Source organism: Lipomyces doorenjongii, assembly GCF_038497915.1.
Source record: "Lipomyces doorenjongii strain NRRL Y-27504 unplaced genomic scaffold V1508scaffold_82, whole genome shotgun sequence".
Classification (NCBI taxonomy): domain Eukaryota; kingdom Fungi; phylum Ascomycota; class Lipomycetes; order Lipomycetales; family Lipomycetaceae; genus Lipomyces; species Lipomyces doorenjongii.
The window spans coordinates 1-19,587 of NW_027118149.1; the positions used below are offsets into that span (position 1 = coordinate 1).

The 19,587-nt window shown below is 48.4% G+C and overlaps 8 protein-coding genes across 8 annotated transcripts; 5 read left to right on the forward strand and 3 right to left on the reverse strand.

Moving 5' to 3' along the window:
- Positions 1-1,718: 1,718 nt before the first annotated feature.
- On the forward strand, positions 1,719-3,656 carry V1508DRAFT_282078 (uncharacterized protein). Its single transcript, XM_066936524.1, has 2 exons — position 1,719; positions 1,774-3,656. The coding sequence occupies exon 2, from the start codon at positions 1,883-1,885 to the stop codon at positions 3,557-3,559; it is 1,677 nt and encodes a 558-aa protein (XP_066793156.1). The 5' UTR covers position 1,719; positions 1,774-1,882; the 3' UTR covers positions 3,560-3,656.
- A 1,108-nt stretch (positions 3,657-4,764) lies between these two features.
- V1508DRAFT_360498 (Alpha/Beta hydrolase protein) lies at positions 4,765-6,074 on the forward strand (the record flags this gene model as incomplete). The annotated part of the gene is made up of 2 exons (XM_066937146.1): positions 4,765-5,403; positions 5,457-6,074. 2 exons carry the CDS (start codon positions 4,765-4,767, stop codon positions 6,072-6,074), a joined length of 1,257 nt encoding a protein of 418 aa, XP_066793157.1.
- Positions 6,075-6,650: 576 nt separating this feature from the next.
- V1508DRAFT_360499 (SRF-TF-domain-containing protein) lies at positions 6,651-7,608 on the reverse strand (the record flags this gene model as incomplete). Its single annotated transcript, XM_066937147.1, has 2 exons — positions 6,651-7,058; positions 7,384-7,608. 2 exons carry the CDS (start codon positions 7,606-7,608, stop codon positions 6,651-6,653), a joined length of 633 nt encoding a protein of 210 aa, XP_066793158.1.
- A 3,581-nt stretch (positions 7,609-11,189) lies between these two features.
- V1508DRAFT_425467 (uncharacterized protein) lies at positions 11,190-14,020 on the forward strand. Its single transcript, XM_066941437.1, has one exon. It carries the CDS (start codon positions 11,458-11,460, stop codon positions 13,666-13,668), a length of 2,211 nt encoding a protein of 736 aa, XP_066793159.1. The 5' UTR covers positions 11,190-11,457; the 3' UTR covers positions 13,669-14,020.
- Positions 13,837-14,959, reverse strand: V1508DRAFT_425468 (histidine phosphatase superfamily). The gene has a single exon (XM_066941438.1). It carries the CDS (start codon positions 14,773-14,775, stop codon positions 14,077-14,079), a length of 699 nt encoding a protein of 232 aa, XP_066793160.1. The 5' UTR covers positions 14,776-14,959; the 3' UTR covers positions 13,837-14,076.
- Positions 14,960-15,101: 142 nt separating this feature from the next.
- On the forward strand, positions 15,102-16,149 carry V1508DRAFT_425469 (uncharacterized protein). Its single transcript, XM_066941439.1, has 2 exons — positions 15,102-15,547; positions 15,649-16,149. The coding sequence occupies exons 1-2, from the start codon at positions 15,446-15,448 to the stop codon at positions 16,015-16,017; spliced, it is 471 nt and encodes a 156-aa protein (XP_066793161.1). The 5' UTR covers positions 15,102-15,445; the 3' UTR covers positions 16,018-16,149.
- V1508DRAFT_425472 (uncharacterized protein) lies at positions 16,030-18,568 on the reverse strand. Its single transcript, XM_066941440.1, has 6 exons — positions 18,071-18,568; positions 17,862-17,989; positions 17,614-17,769; positions 17,443-17,546; positions 17,256-17,394; positions 16,030-17,202 (listed from the first exon to the last, which is right to left on the reverse strand). The coding sequence occupies exons 1-6, from the start codon at positions 18,084-18,086 to the stop codon at positions 16,186-16,188; spliced, it is 1,560 nt and encodes a 519-aa protein (XP_066793162.1). The 5' UTR covers positions 18,087-18,568; the 3' UTR covers positions 16,030-16,185.
- V1508DRAFT_425476 (uncharacterized protein) lies at positions 18,227-19,365 on the forward strand. Its single transcript, XM_066941441.1, has 4 exons — positions 18,227-18,330; positions 18,470-18,588; positions 18,661-18,949; positions 19,034-19,365. Exons 1-4 carry the CDS (start codon positions 18,328-18,330, stop codon positions 19,127-19,129), a joined length of 507 nt encoding a protein of 168 aa, XP_066793163.1. The 5' UTR covers positions 18,227-18,327; the 3' UTR covers positions 19,130-19,365.
- Positions 19,366-19,587: the final 222 nt, after the last annotated feature.

Below are 19,587 nucleotides of genomic sequence, written 5' to 3' on the forward strand. Positions count from 1 at the left end.
GAACTCAGAAGTTTGCCAGTAGGAGGACTTGAATTTCTCGAGATGATAGTCTCCCGCATCAAGGTCCTCGCCGAAACCATGATTAGGCGCTGTCGGAACTCTCGGATGGGGGGCGAACCGAAGTTTAACGGATTCACCACGTCATATCAGTTTAGGTTTGTAAAAGTTTATACAATTCGCCACAATTCGCCAGATTATGAGCTCCTACTGACTCGCAAGTAAAATTGCACCCGACATGAATTTCCACTTAGTAAGTAATGAAAATTTGCCGGCGACAAATCTAGACCGACAATGAAAGTTCGAGGATTTTTCGACGATCAGTCGTCGATCATCGTGCACCCATGAACAGAACTGGGTCTGTGCCACACAATTGGAATGTTAATTTTGAGATTTGAAAGCCTGCTCCAGAAAAATTATTAGAGACACTTTGCATTGTCAGTTGTTGTAAAGTTCGGTTGGGGTACTTCCGTGCTAACCAATCAGATCATGAAGTCAACGGTGGCAATACTTCCAGAGATTTAATCGAGCCCCATCTTGTCTCACACTCGGCATGTTAAGTTATTTCCATCCCTATGGGTCATGCATGGCCCAGGCGCAAGGAATGCCGGATACGACCCTAATTAGCGACCTATGTAATTGATCACACTGAAATTAGCCAAATAGTCGACGTTACTGGCGCTGTATTATCGCTGTTCTTGAAGATAATGTTTTTCTGAACAATTGATCATGGATTCAGAACAGGTCTTGCTATGAGACAAAGGAGAAAGGAGCATAGCTGGGATTGCGCCCGCGATACCCCGGTCACATATATATATTGAGACAGAAGTCACTTAAAGGACTCACAAAATGGGCAACGATCGCGAAATCATTCGAGGGGGAGCACAATGTGCAAGATACGGATGGCAAATTGGAATTCAAGATGGAGAATTACTGTGAAACAAAAACCAAACTCTAGTACTCTTCATGGATTATCGGAGCTGTTTTTGTCTAGCGAACCTTTCGCTTCCGGGAGCTAAGCTTCAAACAGAAACTATCCCGCAAAGTTAAAATTATATGCGCCCGGTCATGCGACCACTATGGTGGGGCCGGAAGAAAATTACCGAAGCCATTCTATCGCCTGAATGGCTAGCATATTTGAATACGGAAAATTGAGATCATAGCTATGGCAATAATCAGAATATGATGACAGATATACAATGCTACTTAGCACTTATCGCCCACCTGTGAGTCCGGAAGTGGGAGTAGGACTGCCTACAATCGGAACCGACGGGATTAATGTTCGGCCGGTGCCAATCGGTCAAAGGCACCCCACCAGAATATAGTTTTTCCGTGTGCTGCAGCTGTCTCAAAAGTGTCATACCTGAGACTTTTGCCCCTCCCAAAACACCCCGACAATTGCAAATAACCGCTCATACTGCGAACGCACTAACCACTTCTAGTAATTTTTTCTCCATTTGCCACGCTCCAATAGACAAAGTGATGTCGCAGATTACGGGCTGTTATCTCCGGATAGAGCCGATTCCCCTCACCCCGCATCGAATTAAGGGTGGCGTTTTTGCCGCCACGGGATGCAGCCATTCTGGAGTCTATCCCCATGGGGTGCGTTAAATCAATACAGATTAAACGGAAAATTATAAAAGCGCTGGGGGGGCTCCTTAGACTATACCCCTTGTGCTTATAGTTTGGCAAGCCAAGTCCAATTGAACTCCAACAGAAGAGGTACTATTTTCCCCCGCGAATGTGAACTGGTATGGCTGCTAACGCTGGATTTAGACTACTATTATTAATCGCTAAAGTTTTGGATTCATATTGTGATAACTTATTGTGAGTTCATTGTGTTTGCTTTCCACAAGCGACACTGACGCTTGAAGAAGATACAATCATGGTTTCTGAGAAGAAAGTGCATAATGTCGAGGCTGCCAAGGCCGACGCCAACATGCTGGAATTCAGGGAAGGCGCGGATTGGAATGTCGACGCTGAGTTGGAGCTAATGGAACTCCAATTAGCCGAGGCTGACAAAATTAAGCCTTGGCTTAGTATTGAGGTGAACTTCACCAAACCTGAATACTTTACTTGGCTGCTTGTCGTGTTCGCTTCTATGGGTGGTCTTCTTTCCGGTCTCGATCAGTCATTGATCAGCGGAGCGAATGTCTACATGCCTACAGATTTGGGCCTTAGCTCTAGCAGGTCCAGTTTGGTCGATTCCGCTATGCCCCTTGGAGCTGTTGGAGGTGCGCTACTGCTCTCGCCTGTTAACGAGTGGGTCGGTCGCCGAAATGCCATTATGGTAGCATGTTTCCTTTACACTGTCGGTGCGGCTTTAGAAGCTGGTGCCATCAACTTTGCAATGATGATGGTCGGCCGTCTGATTTTGGGTGCTGGTCTTGGTCTAGAAGGCGGTACCGTCCCAGTCTACGTTGCTGAGTGCGTCTCTTCAAATCTCCGAGGACGATTAGTTTCATTGTATCAGTTTAACATTGCTCTTGGTGAGGTTCTCGGCTTCGCTGTGGCTGCGATCTTCATCAATGTTAATGGCGGATGGCGGTACATATTGGGGTCCTCATTAGTTTTCTCGACGATTATGTGGATTGGACTTGTCTACCTTCCAGAGAGTCCTCGATTCCTAATGCACAAGGGTAAGACCGTCGAAGCTTACTCTATTTGGAAGCGTATTCGCGATATCAACCAGATGGAAGCAAAACTTGAGTTCTTCTCAATGAAGCAATCGGCCGAGGAGGAGCGCATTGAGGAGAGCCGCGGGAAAGGCCGGATGGCATGGTTGGACTTCTTCACGGTGCCGCGATGCCGTCGCGCGATTGTGTACGCCAATATTATGATCTTTCTCGGACAGTTTACTGGTGTGAACGCAATTCTTTACTATATGTCGGTCTTGATGAATCAGATCGGATTCAGCAAAACAAACGGTGTCTTTATGTCGCTTGTCGGAGGCGGTGCTTTGTTGTTAGGGACCATTCCAGCGCTTCTCTGGGTTGACAAAACTGGAAGACGATTCTGGGCTATTGTTACACTTCCTGGTTTCTTCATTGGTTTGCTTCTCGTCGGATTCAGTTATTTGATTCCGATCTCCAACCTCCCCGCAGCGGAGGGATGCTACTTAACAGGAATGATCCTGTATATGGGATTTTTTGGCTCGTACGCATGCTTGACATGGGTCATTCCTGCAGAAGTCTACCCTACCTATCTTCGCAGCTATGGAATGACAACGTCAGACGCCATGCTCTTCTTGTGTGCCTTCGTCGTTACCTATAATTTCACTCGCATGCAGGAAGCTATGTCTCGTATTGGTCTTACTCTTGGGTTTTACGGCGGTATCGCTGTTTTGGGATGGTTCTACCAAATCCTGTTCATGCCAGAGACTAAGGACAAGACGCTGGAAGAGATTGATATCGTTTTCAGCCAGCCTACTGGTGAGCTCGTTAGACAGAACTTGCATAACAGTATGGAGACGATGAAGGATTTGGCGCATTTCCGATTTAGGAAGGTCGCATTCGGGGAAGAGTCTGTGAAGACAAAGGAGGAGGCGGGGGAACAGGCTTAGAAAATTTTATAGTTGCTACTGCGAACGGAGTTAGTATGGGGTGTTGTTTTATTCAATGATCATTCTAATGCGCAACGGGTATCTATTTTCTGTCTATAATTGGAATATGCGCAGTTAGGATCGCAAGCAGTTGTAGTATATCAGACAGATTAAGGCATTAGTATAAAATGAGTTCTAGTTATCCTGTGAAATAGTTAAAGGAGGCTGCAAGATTCATGCACCAAAAAATCCATTTGCGGTATCAAAGTATTTCGAGGAAGGACAGTCGCAACTGCAGAGACCCTAAACCCATGCTTTTGGTCTAAAAGCGACCAGTTAAAAACTCTCAGCTGCTCAGTCTATGAAACCTCAAAGCTCACGTACTGGGCAGAGGTTCCGTAAGCTGGGCTAAAAAGATCCGAGTTACTGTGATATTTGGGCCGGCAAAGAAAGGAGTGTAAAGCGACAAGGGTTAGTAGGATAGAGAAAAGCGGATGAGTGATTTAAGATAAATAATATAGGGATAATTAATGAGGACGGAGTGGGTTATGATTTATGAGTGTACAAAAGAATGAAATTGTTGGGAAGAGGGGAAGCAGACAAAATTAAGATGGGACGGGAGAAAGATAGGTAATTGAGGTGAGGTTTGAGAGTAGCCCGCTACGGATTAGTCTACCCGGGAGTGGGTAAGGCTTCGTATTTCATGAATACCTACAGTCTCGAAAATAAGCAATTTAATGGAGGATTGCTGAATCCGAGGATTACTGGACATGATCACGGTGATCTGAAGATAGGGTTTGTATTAGACGAAGAGATATAACTGACGGACATCCAAGAGACATTTGGCACGAATGCTGCAAAAGCTTTAGTCATTCTGATGTTTTCAGTCTTGTTCGAGTGGGCATTCTATGTAAAGGTAGCCTCTGTAGATAGTTGATTCCTCAAGACGAACCAAATGGACAAGTGGGCACAATCGACTATATGCGCATGCTCGACATCTCTTGACAAGTCCAGTATTATTTATTGCGTTTTAAAAATCACATATACCCGAATGGATTGTATTCATGCATAGCTTAATTTATTCGGACTGCTTGTGGATAGCTATATCGCGGTAATTTAGTACGCGTTGCAGCCGCACGATTCGGAGAGTGATCAATCACTGTGGTCGCCATCGATGCTTCCCCGCCACAGGACACTGGCATGTCTTGTCCCCACACTCAGCAACTATGCGCCGTCTACTCACGTCGACGCTGCTAATAGCAGCTGTATTTGCATTCCACACAACTGCACTTCAAATTCCGTTTCTTGGAGACCGTCTGGACTCATTAGAAGCACACACACGGACGGCTACGGCGTTCAAACTACGGCACGTCTTCCACCATGGCATCGGCACCAACGCGACACTCCACCGACGCCTGGACGTCCCGGAATCGCATGTGATTGAAACAGGCACCTCCGAATTCTACCTCTCGTCCGTTTCGAAAATCGTCACCCGACTCTCCCAGCGGGACCCGGATTTCATGGAATCATACCTCGCTTACACACGCCGGCCCAACTCTATCAAAATAACCGACTTCGACTGGATCCACGAGCGTGTTCGCACGCCCAACATTTCCGACCCCGAAACTCTCGGGACATTAGCGCGCATGACAGCAGACGCGTATGTCGCTGTGCCGGCATCGAATGATTGGGTTGATGTCGGCGCGCCATACAATGAAACTCTGGGGTTCGGGTGGGACGACAAAGGCGTCCGTGGACATGTTTTTGCCGATGACGACAATAAGACAGTTGTCGTTGCTATTAAAGGGACAAGTTCTACTTTATTTGACAGCGACGGGGATACAGTTGCCAATGATAAAATCAACGTGAGTGTGTTGTGTGAGATCTGCGAGTCGACCATGCTGCTGACAGAAGTAAGGATAACATGCTGTTTTCGTGCTGTTGCGCTCGGATAAGCTACATATGGACGACAGTTTGCGACTGCTACCAGAAATCCTACACATGCTCGCAAACCTGTCTCGAAGACGCGCTGTACGCAGAAGACAAGTACTACCATGGCCTCCTTGACATCTACCGCAACACTACGTCACTTTACCCGACTGCGACAATCTGGCTGACCGGTCACTCCCTTGGTGGGTCGATGGCGGCATTACTGGGCCGGACCTACGGCGTACCGACTGTGGCGTTCGAAGCACCCCCAGAACGTCTCGCCGCCCAACGACTGCACCTCCCATTCCCACCTGTGCCTGCCAACGAATCGACAATCTGGCACTTTGGTAACACTGCCGATCCCATCTTCATGGGCGTCTGCAACGGCCCTTCATCCGCGTGTTGGGTAGGCGGGTACGCGATGGAAACGCAGTGTCATTCTGGTCTTGAATGTATTTACGATACCGTCAAGGACAAGAAATGGCATGTGAGTGTGAGCAGTCATCGGATCAGAGCTGTTATTGATATGATCGCGGCGTATAATAGTACGCCGCCGTGCGTGGAGAGGTCTGATTGTCAGGATTGCTTTGATTGGGAATTCGTTTGATCGATTTTGTTTAAAATTTTAATTTGCCATCAGTTGCAATTTGGAGTATGTGGCCCGGAATATATCGTCATTTGTTTTATGCGTCACGCTATACTTGGCAAATTTTATACATGAGAACAAAAACTTTACTGTCGCATTTATTAGTTACGAGTATCTTACAGTAAGAACGGCCCCAGCACGTACTAATAACAACCGCTCAATTCATAGTACAAAGCATCCCATATTTTATTATCAAACACAAGTTTTGAGACGCGCCATATGCGGCGATAAGAAAACTATAAGGAGTAAACAAAAGATCCATAACCCAAGTCGTACATTAAGCGATTTAATCATTTAATAGTATATGATGATTAACTAGTAATCCCTATTAATTCCATTAAGGGCTTCGCTATTTTCAGTATTCCCTCTCGCATTTCCACACATTATATCAAAAGGCGAGTACACCACGGTCAAGATGTTATGTCGGAAACGAACAAACAAAACAAATTAAAAAACAAATAAAACTACCCAGCACCAACTCCATACAGTTTTAGACGTAAACAAATAACGGTTCAATTTTACTTATTCGCTAATCTTTTAGAATTCCTTGTCCCGGTCTTGTAAGCCTTGAACCGGATATGGATTGTACATGCCCTGCATTCGCGCGTCGCGTTGCATGCCGAGAGCCTGAACGGCCGCAGCTCTCTGCTGCGCGACAGCGGCAGCGACAGCTCGTTGCTGGGCAGCGGCCGCAGCAGCAGCTAACGCATTTTCGTCGCCGGGCAAGTCATCGACACCAGCAGGGTGGGGGACTTGGGGTTGCGCGCTTGGCACGACAGTTGCGGGATCTTCGGGAGCGTTCAGGCATGCCTGGATGAGGTTCTTGCCTTCTGCCTTTGTGACGAGAGGTTGTAGTTTCGGCGTCGTGAATGTGTAGACGAGGCCGGTTTCTGAGACGACGAGCAGGAGGACTTGGGTGCCTGTTAAGACCGACAGTTCGTAGGCCTGGACAAGTTGGTCAGCTTTTAACGACAACGAAGTACTTCAAGAAGAACGCCAAGCAGAAAACAAAACCAAATAGTGATATACAGAGACATGAAATATAATAACAGCACTGGACTGGATCACGACATTTGGAAGTTGGCCGGTGGGAGCGTGGACGCGTGAGTCCGATTAGGAAAGAACGCGTGGTCCCGAACGGGAGGAGATGACAACAAACTACCCTTTTCCAACAAGCACATTGGAAGAAAATTCATCCACCACATCAACACCGTACCCCCAGAAAAATACGGAAATGCAAGATATGGATGCAAAAAGGAAGAACAAATACCTTTTTCATAATACCGGCCTTCCGCTTAGAGAACGTGATGTGGCGGCGAGATTTGTCGTCGATGAACTTGATCTCGATTTTGCGCCGCTCACGGCCAGGCTTACTTGTTTCCTCGTCATCGTCGTCTTCCTCTTCTGGCCGCTGCTGCTTGGGCTCATTGAGCGCCTGGGAGGCGGCGGCATCGTCCTGCAGCAGGCTCTCATCTTGTGTCTGTTTTGGTGGCATTGGGGGGCTTGCTGATGCGGTTATGCGGAGACAAAAATGTAGATCGTGATGATGTGACTAGGTGCACACAATGCGGGTTGGGGTCGTAGTATCGTTCACGCGGTAGAATAGCGGCTTGCGTCAGTCGAGCAGTCTGGGAGGGGGTCGAGCGGAGTTTGTGCGAATGGGGATGGCAGGTAGGCGAAGGCTCGGATTAGGAAGGTGCAGAGCAGGATCAGGAAGGACGAGAGGGGCGGGCGGAGTGCACAAACACGGAAACACAGGGCAGGGGTCTCCGGGACTCATAGTACGCCTGCGTGCTGCGATCTGCGCCAAACCGGAGAATGAGTGCATAATGACGACGCGGTTGTGCCGTAGGTGCAGCTCCACTGCGGCGGCACGCTTGGATGATCTCGGGCTGCGCCGGACGACGACGCGATGATTGCGAACGCAAAAGCGGCAGACTTCAAACAATGTGGACCCAAGGCTCTCGCTGACAGCACACACGCAGCCAGCAGAGGCGAAGATGACTTGCGCAGGACGGTTGCAACCAATCCAGCCAGAATGACCCAATGAGCAGCAAGCCCTTTATGTGCAATTGCGGACCAGACAAGCGCAGATACGGCGCATTCATGCAGCTCAATGGGATTTGTGCCAAATAGAAACCGCGGCTGTGCCCTGACGTCGACTGCGGCATTTCGTCCCCAGTGATGGCCAATGATACGGCTCGCTAGTGCTGCCGAAGCTGCCTAACGCTTACACTGGAAACCGCTCCCCGAATCCGGCGTATGCGAGTAGACGTCATTATGATTGTATTGACATCCCTTGAGAATATGAACAAGACGCATGCCATATTTTGCACATACTTGCCATATGCCAAATAAGCAAATTTTCCGTTCGCGTTGTTTTTAATATCCAAACACGCCGAAACCAACGTTGATGGACAGCCGAAGTCGAGGGAGTCAAAACAAATCAGCAGTGTGCCAACCCATCGAGATCATCAATAATTCCGCGCTGACAAACCATCGGGATATGGACATACTATCTCTATTGAGCTACATTTACACGTTCTACCAAACTCATGCCAACAATCTCATAGGTATCGACCAAATAGTATAGTATAGATTAATTACGATAATAAATGTATAGATATATATATATGTATAAAATCAACCAAAACACAACCCTATATTACGAAACCACAAACACAAAAGACTAGTGCACCAAAAGAAGTCATTCGATAAACGCTTTTACATTTGTCGACGATATTATGTAGTACCATGGAGTGGGTGGATGATAATCATGTCTGGCGGTAGAGAGTGATATTCAAATCGCGAGATTTAGAAGAGAGAGGCGGCGGGCACCAGCGACGAGAGACGCTTAATAGGCCTGTCTCAATTTTCTTCTGGCGTCAACCTTCTTGTAGACGAAGAGAATGAAGAGGCCGATGCCTGGAAGTTGTTAGCCGACTTATCCAGCGTGAAAACTACAATCAAGCAATTCCGAAAGCACATTTAAGACATACCAACGACACCGAGAATGCAGAAAACGAGAATAACTCCGGCAGGCAACATTGTGATTTGTGTCTGCAAGATAAACAATCAGCTCTGCCTCATGTAAGGTTCTAGTCGTCATCACTGCCCGTATTTCTGCTGCACGAAGCAATTGAAAAATGCGCATTCGAGAATGGACACATATTAATGAACAAATGACGTACAGAATAGAGTTCTTCAACAACAAGGGCCAAAGACTGAAGACGGTGGACACAAAGAGGGAAGAAGACAGTTAGGTACCGAAGAAAGTGACGAGAGGATGGAGCGAGCAATAAATAAAGCACTGAGCACAGTAGACGGCGAGCGCGGGCAAAGGCACCGCGCACGCCACAACAACGCAACCTACAAGCGTGACTCGAAGCGGCTCCACAAGCCCGCTTTCGTATACGACAGAAGCAGGCTGACCCGAAGCAAAATACGTTTGCTGCTAGTCCGCAAATTCTTGTCGAGCAAATGATGCGGCCATCCTGCCGAAAGCCCCCAGAAGAGGGCATACGCGCTAATTCTTAACGTATATTAAAGCGTGGTACGCAAAGCACGCGGGAGTTCGCGGCAGGTTCGGCATCATGAGCGGTGGATCGTCTGGACGGCGATTGGTCCGCCGTTCGATGACCGGATCGGGCGGAGTGCCAAACAGAGTTCGACCATACTACTTATGTAAGCGAGAAGGGTGCCGGGGCTCCGACTTGGCCGGGACTAACTCGCAGACTTCGGCAACACGGCTGAGTTCGAGCCCAAGCCTTCCGTGCCTTAATCAAATCTGTCTCCAACAAACAACAAACAATAAATACAAATAGCATCGCCCACCCCACGTTTTAACCAATATATTTTGACACTTCTGGATTACTCGGCAACTTGCACTAGATCTTCTGCTGGACCGTGAATTCTATCGATTGCGCTGCGCATCTAACGCAGCCGATGGCAGCCAAGGCAGACTAACTGACAATAAGCCATGCCTGAGGGGTAAACAAAAAGTAGCAATCCTTGCATTGCCGCCATTACGCAGGACGTCTGAGACGCGAATAAGATAGAACAAGCTCTCAACTAATTACTGTCTACCACTTTGCTTCACAAAAATGGAACGGATTTATCGGAGTTCCGGGTCAGGACTAGTCTGCCCATCGGACAGCGGTCAAACGTGCGGCTTGAGCATCTAGACTATTCCCGAAAGCGGGATGGTATGACTAGGGCTTTGATTATCTGACCACATCGGGGTTGTGCGCGAGAGATATAGACTGGTGTCGACTTGACAGTTAGTGTGAGGGACGAAATGCTGGACCGGACAAATTATACAGCATAGGTCAATGAAACAAGGAGAGTATTCTGCAGGCCAGGACCACTCAGCAACTTTCAGCAGCAGACAAACTAGCTATTCGCGGCATTCTATAGCCAACGCAATCCTATATAACACAGCGCCATGTTCTTTATCGATCAACAGGATCTATTATAGGCACGATATTATTACTGCATGCGTTCCCGGAAGATAGCAATAAGCCGCCATTCTGAGTTGTACGTTATATAGTATTACAAGTAAATTTTGCAGCTATCCACATTGTGAGTAGTTCCATCGCATTGAAATTGATGCAGACGTATTGTCAGTCAAAGAACACTGCGATGTTACGGTAATAAATAGTATTGACAAAGATTATCAAAGAATTAGTTCGTCTGGGCCGCACGTGGCTGTGAGTGGGGGGAGGGGATGAAAGAAGGGCGTCTGCAGTTTAATCGATCTCTAGCGTTGGAAAAGCTTAGCCCTCTTTTTTCCGCCCCCGAACTGGCCCAGCAATTTAACAGTGCGCTTCTAAGTTCTAAATTGCATGTGAACTGCTGCCAGGCCCAGTAAATCGCGCATCGTTAATTAAAGTCCATCCGGACAGCCGCTAAATTGCCATATGTGGCCAGCTATCCATCTTCGCTGACCTTAAGTATGTTTACTGGCGAACGTCCTCGACATAACTAATACAAAATCATATTTTATGACATGCAGAAAGGATCAGACCAAAGTTGCGTGTGTCAGAGCTCACTCCCCACTGCGTAAACCACAAGGTAGTTAAGCTTTATGTTGTGCGCTGCATCGTCAGGCAAACCTCGCTATGATTTTGAGCTTAACGGACCCGCCGCGTGGCTAGCGAACTTAAGTGGGCTTTTTGCTTTGCCTAGCGGCATCCATCTCCCCGACCTTAACTCGCCTCGCTATCGCAAATAGCATCGTCATCGCCATCGCCTTCTTCGTCTCCAACAACGCTTCGTTGCTGCCGCTCCCTGGTCATACTGCTCGCCGATACTCGTCCTCTACCGCAAGAATTTTGTTCGTCACATGAAAAAGGCCCTCGTCCGTCTGCGCCCGTCGCTATCTGCGCTCGCCTCGCCTCTCGCTGGTTTTGACGAGTTTTACATCGTCCTGGACGAGCCCCACCGCGTCTGGACCCCTGGCGACTCCGTCTCTGGCGTCGTTATTCTCGACCTGCCAAAGCCTGTTCGCACCGTCCAGCTCCGTCTCCGTCTGCTCGGCCAGCTCACCATCCGCAACCCGCTCGTCAAGGGCCCATCCTTTCGTCATGTACTCTGCCACGAGGAAATCGTGCTCTGGGACGCTGGTGAGCGCAGCCCCTCCGAACATGTTGACGCCGCTGACGTCTCGAACGTTGATCTCGAGGCAGAAGCCGCGGTTGCTGCTGCATCCACCGAAACTCGAGTCCCTGAATCCGCGCCAAATGGCTCCAGCATATCGCCCACCCGATCCATAGACAGCACTGATGCTGTCCGTCAAAGCAGACGCGACAGACTAATCGGCTCCATCAGACAGACATACAGCTTAACGACGGCCTCTACCACATCCTCCTCCACTACCAAACGCCTTCCAAAAGGTGAGCACACATTTGCGTTCATGTTCGAGTTACCGGCAAAAGGTCTCATGACTTCTCTCGAATTTGAAAAGGGCTCAATCGTCTACATGCTGACGGCAACCCACCACCGCCCTGGCCCGTTTCCGCCTATAACGTGTCATAAACTACTATCCTTACAGTGTCCTCTCGACATCGCCGACCTGCCGCCACCCAAGCCGTCAATGTTGTCAGTAGAAATAAAGAAGAAAAATCGGCGGCGAGAGCGCGGCACCGCAACTGCTATCGTCGAGACGCCGGCTGTCGGATGTTTGCGCGGCGAAGTCATTCCTGTCAAAATTACCGTCCGCCACGTCAGGGAAGTTCGCAATGTGAGTGGCGTGGTCATAACGTTCCTCCGTATATCCCGTGTCTGCGCTCACGATCTCGAGCCGCTCTCGTTCAGGAAAGATCTGGTCCAGACCGTCACGCCGCTGTATATCGACTCCCGGACACTGATAACCACCATCATGGCTAACATTCGTGTACCGATGGATATATTCCCGACGATCGACGAGTACCCGCTAGTTGCATTCAAGTATTGTTTGGAAGTCGTGCTGGATTTGTCGGGAAAGGTCGAGTTGCCGATGGCGCAGAGTGCCGTCCACAGCGCGGCCACAGACAATACGCCTAATTTGGCGTCGCGGCCGTATGTCGATACGGAGTTGTTGAAGCGGATGAAAGGCGTCGTTAGTCTGTGGACGGAGATCGTTGTTGGCACTGAGAAGTCAGAGCAGATCAAATCGAATCCAAGAAACACGCCAGTAAATGTTAATGCCAACTCGACCGTGCCGCAGGGTATGCTTCCCACGCAGCGAACAAGTCGGATTGTCGCCTCGGATGAACTTGAGACACCAAATGTGCGGGCTTCTTCGTCCTCGCAACCCGTCGTGCCGGAATACGTATCGGCAGAGTTATCGCAGCCAGAGGCGCCATTGTCGATGCCGCGACATCACATCGCGGCCGACGATTCAAGAGCAATTCCCCACTCACTCCCACCACCACATCCCGACAACGTTGAAGACCTGCTACCACCACCACCACTTTCACGTCCAGAGCAACTTCCAGCGAGAGTGGAGTCGGAGAAAGAGCGACTTGCGCGTCTGGAAGAAGCATTGCTACCGTCTGCACCGCCAGTCCCGTCGAGCTCCGCGATGGACCTTGTCATCCCAACGATTGACGATATAGAAATCGCCGCAGTCAACCACGCTGAGACGTCGTCTTCCTCAGCCGCTATGCGTCCGACAGACAAACTAGACCAAGAGCGACTTCGTTTACAGCAATTTGAAAGCGCGCCGACAACACCGGCAGATGCAATACCTGACCCCGAGGCAGCGCCAGTATACACCGCGACCGCTCCGCCCCGCCACCACATAGAGGCGTATGCCGACGATCAGGACATCTCGGGCTCTGACTGTGCGTCAGAGGAGGGAGATAGCGACTGGGTTCCGATGTACTCGCCCAACGCCGAGGAGGAGCATGTTTGCATTGGCGGGTACCACCATTACGTACTAGGCTACCCCGACGACTACGACATCAACGATACGACGAACGTGCCGTACGAGCATTCTGTCCGTCACGAGTCCGAAACCGAAACTCCTGGGCCAGTGACGCGCGGGCCCGTTGCGAGCGCTAGTTGCAGCTAAAGTTTCATTTTTCGCATATTTTTTTTCAGTTTGGGATGGGTTTTTGTTGTTTTTATTGATTCAGTATAAATATGGGTCGTTTTAATGTTTTAATGATTAACGGTGTTAGTTTTGCTTTCGGTGTCTTGGGTTTGGGATACGGGTTGTTGCTTACAAAATGCCATATTATTTAAGTTTTGATTTAGATTGTATTTTATATTCTCTATACCAGTATTGGTCAACAGAGGACTATTTGTCGATTGTGTATTCATACTTTTGGATAAGGGTGTTTATGTACGTATTGTTTCATTATCACCGATTTTTATTGGCGGCATCTAAGAGTCGTCCTCATTGTATAACTAGATATTTGCCCATTCCCCGCTCACATACGACGAATATATGCCATCTAAAATTGCATATACCAAAAGATTAATTTTCCTCTTCTTCATTTGGATCAGGCACGATAAAGGCACCACCCAACAAAATTGCCGGCTCGTCAATATTATTATGCTCGTAACTCAACACGCCAATCGCACCTGCCTCGAGCAACAACGCTGGGTTTTCGTTTATATTCTTCTTCACCCACCGCATAGCAAACGCACGGAGAATATGCCCATGCGCGACGACCAATATGTCTTTCCGAGGTGATTTTTGGTGCGTTCTCTGCAGATCGTGGATCTCGGCAATGATATCATCGAGTCGATTCGTGATTTGCTCCGGGGATTCACCGTTTTCGCAGCCATCATGCCAAATATTCCATACTTTCCCGTCTCGGTCCAGCCCGCGCTCCTTCCTCAGCGTTCTGATCTGGGAAGTCAATAGGCCCTCGTAATCGCCATAGTTCCACTCCTGCACACGGTCGTCGACAACCACCCTGTCGGTACCGCATTTATCCTCGCCCACAAGTAGGTCGAATGTGCGTCGCGCGCGAAGACGTGGAGAAATATACACTTTGAGGAGATGCCGGGGGTCGATCAATCTGTCCTTCCCCACCATCGCGCGGCCAGTTGCTGAGACCCGACGCTCGCCATTTGGTGTGAGCGGCAGATCGGTAAAGGACGTGTGTTGTCCGGAAAGCGACCATTCTGTTTCGCCGTGACGGGCGATGAAGACACGCGGTGTAGCCATTGTCGTTGTCGAGCTGGCGGCAGATGCGTGGTGAGCAGTTGTGAGTGACGGGGGATCGAGACGGGTGTTTTATATAGCAAGGCGATAGATAGCCTTGGTCGACTCGGGGCCGCACGGGGATGAGCCGACCGATGCCGACGGTTTTTGATCACATTTATTGGACAAGCGGAAGTTCGATCACATATATTATGGCTTAATTGCGTACAACTTTTGGGTTAAATGTTAATTAACCTAAATGCAAGCGACTTATGCCGTGGTTATTAATTAGCTATAGATAATATAATACGCGGTGCCGGCCAAAATAAACTGTTTCTGAAATATCGTATTGTACTCTCTCGGGACGAACCACGTATACAAACAGTGTCAATTGCTGCAGAATTTTCAGTGTTAATCAGTAGGCATTAGGTTGATACTGAATAGGTACATTGTAGTCTACCGTTACGCACCTATGCAGTTGTGTGATCCCTCCGCATCAATGTGAATCCCGCAGGTTCTCGGAGAGGGCAGCCCCGCCAAAACTCAGCTTTACTCGTTCATTTTGCATCAGCGGTCACTTGCACATACATTAAGCCAGCAACCTATCCTACCCACACACATACCACCAACCGATTGTCACAGTTTCATCAAGTCGTTTATTTGCATACTACAAAAAGGATCTCAGGTACTAAGGATGGGCGCATCAGAATCAAAGCCAACCACGCGGACTTTTGTCCCGGAGGTTCCAGTACAGTTTTCTCAGGATCTAATCGAAGTCTTGGAAGACATTCCTCAAGTACGTTTGGGCTCTTCTGTTTCTCGATACATTGTTTGAATACGGAGTGATCTTTGGTGGACATTGAATTTAGACTACTGACGACGAGACCATCAATTTAGTCCGACTTCACACGTCTCCAAGACAGCGCACTCAAGCTCGAATCTTCGGTCGCTTCCGAACTCGAAAGAATCAAGTCAGAAGCACACGCAATCCTCTCCGAATCCTGGTCGGCGGCAGTCTCCGCACCCCCTGCCGGTCCCGAATCACTAGCATCGCCAGAATTATTATCCGACATCGAAACATTCAAACAACATCTCGTCGAGCGCCAACAACTGCTGGAAAAACGCGCCGCGGAAAGCAAGAAGAGTGGCTATGAGAAGCCGAGGGAGAATTTGATTGAATGTTTGGGCAAGAATGGTAGGCGACCTCTGGTGTGCTTGGAGGAGTTTAATGCCTTCAAGGAAAAGTTAGAGAGTACTATTGCCTGAAGATGGATAGATGTGACAAGTGAAGGTGACTATAGATTGGAGTATCCTTCACTGACGTGGCGTGATTTGTATTTATATATCTATGTGGCAATACACCTTACAAAATAATAAAATGTAACCTAAAATATCGACAATTTATAACATATGCACAATGCAGCACTATCCAAATCAGACTTCGATACTGCGATACAATAAAATCAGCGCCGAGTCGCTCTCTCCGCCACCTGCCATTGACTCGATCTTTGCCTGATCTACAATACTGACCTTATCATCATTAAACCGCCACCACTTTGGTTCCTCCTTCTGCGCAGCAGTACCCACTGCTCTCGCCTCCGTGACCGCAGAAGCAGATTCCCCAGGGTCTATCTTGCTCCAGCACTGATAATGGCCCGAGTCAGCAGACTTGCCCTGATGCGAAATCACGCCGATAAGCTCATACAGCCCTGTCACGCTCGAGCCCTCGTCCGTCTTAAGACCAGGGTCGACAGCTGCTTCAACCTCCGCCTGTAACTTCGCAATTTCATCCTCCTTCTTCGAACCCACACCCGCACCCGCTCCCACGTCCTCAGACGCGTCATCGGCTGCTAAAATCGTCCGCGCGCGCTTCGCAGCCCGGACATTCTCCTCCTTCGCTTTGCGTAATTCACGTACTTTATCCCGGACATTAATTAGCTTCCCGCGCAACTCGTCCTCGCACAAATCAGAAACGTCGAGTTCAAATGGGAACGTCACCTTGCGCAAAATCTTGGATTTCTTGCCAGTATCTCTTCGCCAGTAAAACCGCATGAAATGAACAGTTAGATATTTCGGTAACCGCGTGATTTTCTTTTCGAGCTGAAACTGCGCATTACGACCCAGAACTTCCGAATTCTTCTCAATCGTCTCCTTTAATGACGCCATGAGACCATTCTTTAGAAAGTTGGTCTCGCCTGTGATATGGCAGTCCAATTTGAGGAATTGCTCCGACCCTATTACAGCGGGCTCGACGTCAGATTCGAGACATTTCATGCTGGTAGAGACGGTGCCCGTCATGTACTTGTCGACGAATGACTGAGCGGTTGGGGATGTTTGCTTGAGCGACGCGTTGACTACAGATAAAATTTGCGACCATGCTTCTTCGGCGTCTTGCTGCTTGTAGCGACCCTCTTCTTGTTCTGCAAATTGCGGGAACACCAGTCGAAGCGTCTGTCATCATTAGTAAATGCTTGCGACTATGATTAATATTTACGACGACGTACCTGGAGAAACGGGAGCGGAAAGTACGCGTTAGTCTGTTGCTTCATGTCGTGGTACAGATCACGCAAACTCTTTGTCAGAGTAGACCGTCCGCCAAGCGAAATCGACGCAGCTACTGGACCACTTGTCGACGTCTCAAATCTGAATCCATTAGCCATCTCGTCTCAACTACCATGACAGCAAACACACTTGTTGAGTTCCTCGCTTAACTCAGGCATCAAGCGAAGACATTGCAACGTCGAGTTCAAGTAGCATGTATTCCCGAGGTTCACCAAACCAATCGGCGTCTTCGACTGTTTCCCCATCAGCCACAATCAGCCATCTGAAGTCTTACCAATCTGGCAAGGCCGACACACTTACAGCCTGAGCAAGCTGTTGATCCGTCATGTCCTCCACAAACGTCATCTTGGTAGCCGGTTCCTTAGGCAAGTCACCAGCTGTACCAAGCATCATCAGCGTCTGGTTCGGCTTAAGCCCCAAAGTGTTCAGATCCGTATCATTTTTGAGTTGACCGCCCTAAACTCAGGCGTTAGCATTAACCGCATTTTCGAGGCAACATCATCCATTCCCTTGAATCGTTGCAAGTCAAAGTAAAGCACGTAAATCACCTTCACGAGAATTTTCTGACGATCAGGATCAACCCCGGTTAAACTGTACAGCTGGAACTTGAGGACTTCGCCGGGTTCATCGAGGTCTACTTCGACGTCATATTTTTTGCCCGAGTGGCGGATGGCAACTTATTAATATGTTAGTTTTGTGTCCATATTACAAAAATCCCAGGGCTAATTCAATTAAGCAAATCACGACAAATACTAACTCGGTATAACAGTCATGTTGTTCGGTCTAGATATAGATATCGATATAGTTGAGTGTGTCAGCGGCGGATCAATATATGACGAACTCTAGATGATGAGGGGCATTCGCTGACCCCCTCCGTCACGCTATTCTAGCCCGGGTGACGTTTTTGCCGCCCATCGCATTCCCACCGCATCCCGGGGCCGTTACGTACATATCAGAACCACAGATTATCATACCGGTCGCTTCCGGAACACAGCAGATTCATCGCTATATACAATGGTAGGTGCTTATGCAATTGGTGATTCAGATTGCTCGCTCGGATTGCAATTGGCCAAGAGCCACACTGTCGTGTGGTGGTGCTGATACCAACGATCTATTTTGCCTTTCAGTATTGGTATGCCGACTAACGAACTATTAGTCTCAATCATTGCGGCCTTATCTTGACTGCGTCAGGAGCTCCTTGACTGCAGCAATATGCCTGGAGAATTTCTCGTCGCAGGTTGTTGAGCGACATAACCGTCCCGAAGTGGAAGCCCAGTGAGTCCCCGAGCATATTCATATGCTCCTTGTCGCCACGAACGTCAAATAACCTAACACGCAAATCACTAGAACTTCCGCGGAACTTTTATTAAACCCCCTCACCATCTCACGCAACGAAAACGAAAGAGTATTGATAGAACCAAGCATCAACTCGATACGCATAAGCATCAAGATCAAACAAGCAGACGAGATCGAGCACTTGCTCGTGCACAAATTTACGCGATTCCTAACCGGTCGTGCGGAGGCTTTTATGATTTTACGGAGAAAACCGGTGAAGGATTATGACATCTCATTTCTTATTACGAACTTCCATACAGAGCAGATGCTGAAACATAAGCTTGTGGACTTTATTATTCAGGTGCGTTAAAACCAAACTGCCGTGTTGGCAAGAGTGTATTACATTAGAATCTCACTATAGGATGTATTCTGACGTGGTTGGTAGTTCATGGAGGAGGTCGACAAGGAGATTTCGGAGATGAAACTCTTCCTGAATGCGCGGGCGCGATTCGTGGCCGAAGCATTCCTTACCACCGTCTAAACGGAAACAGAACTGACAATGCATGGAAGTTGGGGTTGAGGTGGCATATATGACACAGAGATCTGGTTACCCAGTGAAGGGACGAATGATATTGAATGTACAGTAAGGTGGCCATGTAATTGTGTGGTGATGTTTTAGAGCCGATATTGTCAATATTATTCAACGTCTCATCGATCAGTGTGATGCCAGGATCTTATCAATATCTAGTTTCTTTTCGTGTGTACAAAATATTGCCGCATTTGCATGCGAAGTGGACACACACATCACTTTTCTGCTGCCCAACCGAGCACTTGTAGTCGTTGCATTCACGTACCTGGAGCTGCACTACCACGATAATGTAGTGTATGAAGAATCTAGTACGACAGGTTTATCCTGATGAGGATTGCAATATGTTCCGGACTCGTAGGTAAACAATATGCGGACTTATAGCCTTTTCTTGTATCCATCAAGAGGAGATC

Coding starts and splice junctions, on each gene's coding strand:
- V1508DRAFT_282078 (XM_066936524.1), top strand. CDS start 1,883: ATGGTTTCTGAGAAGAAAGTGCATAATGTCGAGGCTGCCAAGGCCGAC.
- V1508DRAFT_425467 (XM_066941437.1), top strand. CDS start 11,458: ATGAAAAAGGCCCTCGTCCGTCTGCGCCCGTCGCTATCTGCGCTCGCC.
- V1508DRAFT_425468 (XM_066941438.1), bottom strand. CDS start 14,775: ATGGCTACACCGCGTGTCTTCATCGCCCGTCACGGCGAAACAGAATGG.
- V1508DRAFT_425469 (XM_066941439.1), top strand. CDS start 15,446: ATGGGCGCATCAGAATCAAAGCCAACCACGCGGACTTTTGTCCCGGAG. Junction 15,548..15,648: donor TCTTGGAAGACATTCCTCAA/GTACGTTTGGGC, acceptor CCATCAATTTAG/TCCGACTTCACACGTCTCCA.
- V1508DRAFT_425472 (XM_066941440.1), bottom strand. Junction 17,547..17,613: donor ATCAACAGCTTGCTCAGGCT/GTAAGTGTGTCG, acceptor ATGGGGAAACAG/TCGAAGACGCCGATTGGTTT. Junction 17,203..17,255: donor TTCCGCTCCCGTTTCTCCAG/GTACGTCGTCGT, acceptor TAATGATGACAG/ACGCTTCGACTGGTGTTCCC.
- V1508DRAFT_425476 (XM_066941441.1), top strand. Junction 18,589..18,660: donor CGTCCCGAAGTGGAAGCCCA/GTGAGTCCCCGA, acceptor GCAAATCACTAG/AACTTCCGCGGAACTTTTAT. Junction 18,950..19,033: donor TTGTGGACTTTATTATTCAG/GTGCGTTAAAAC, acceptor CGTGGTTGGTAG/TTCATGGAGGAGGTCGACAA.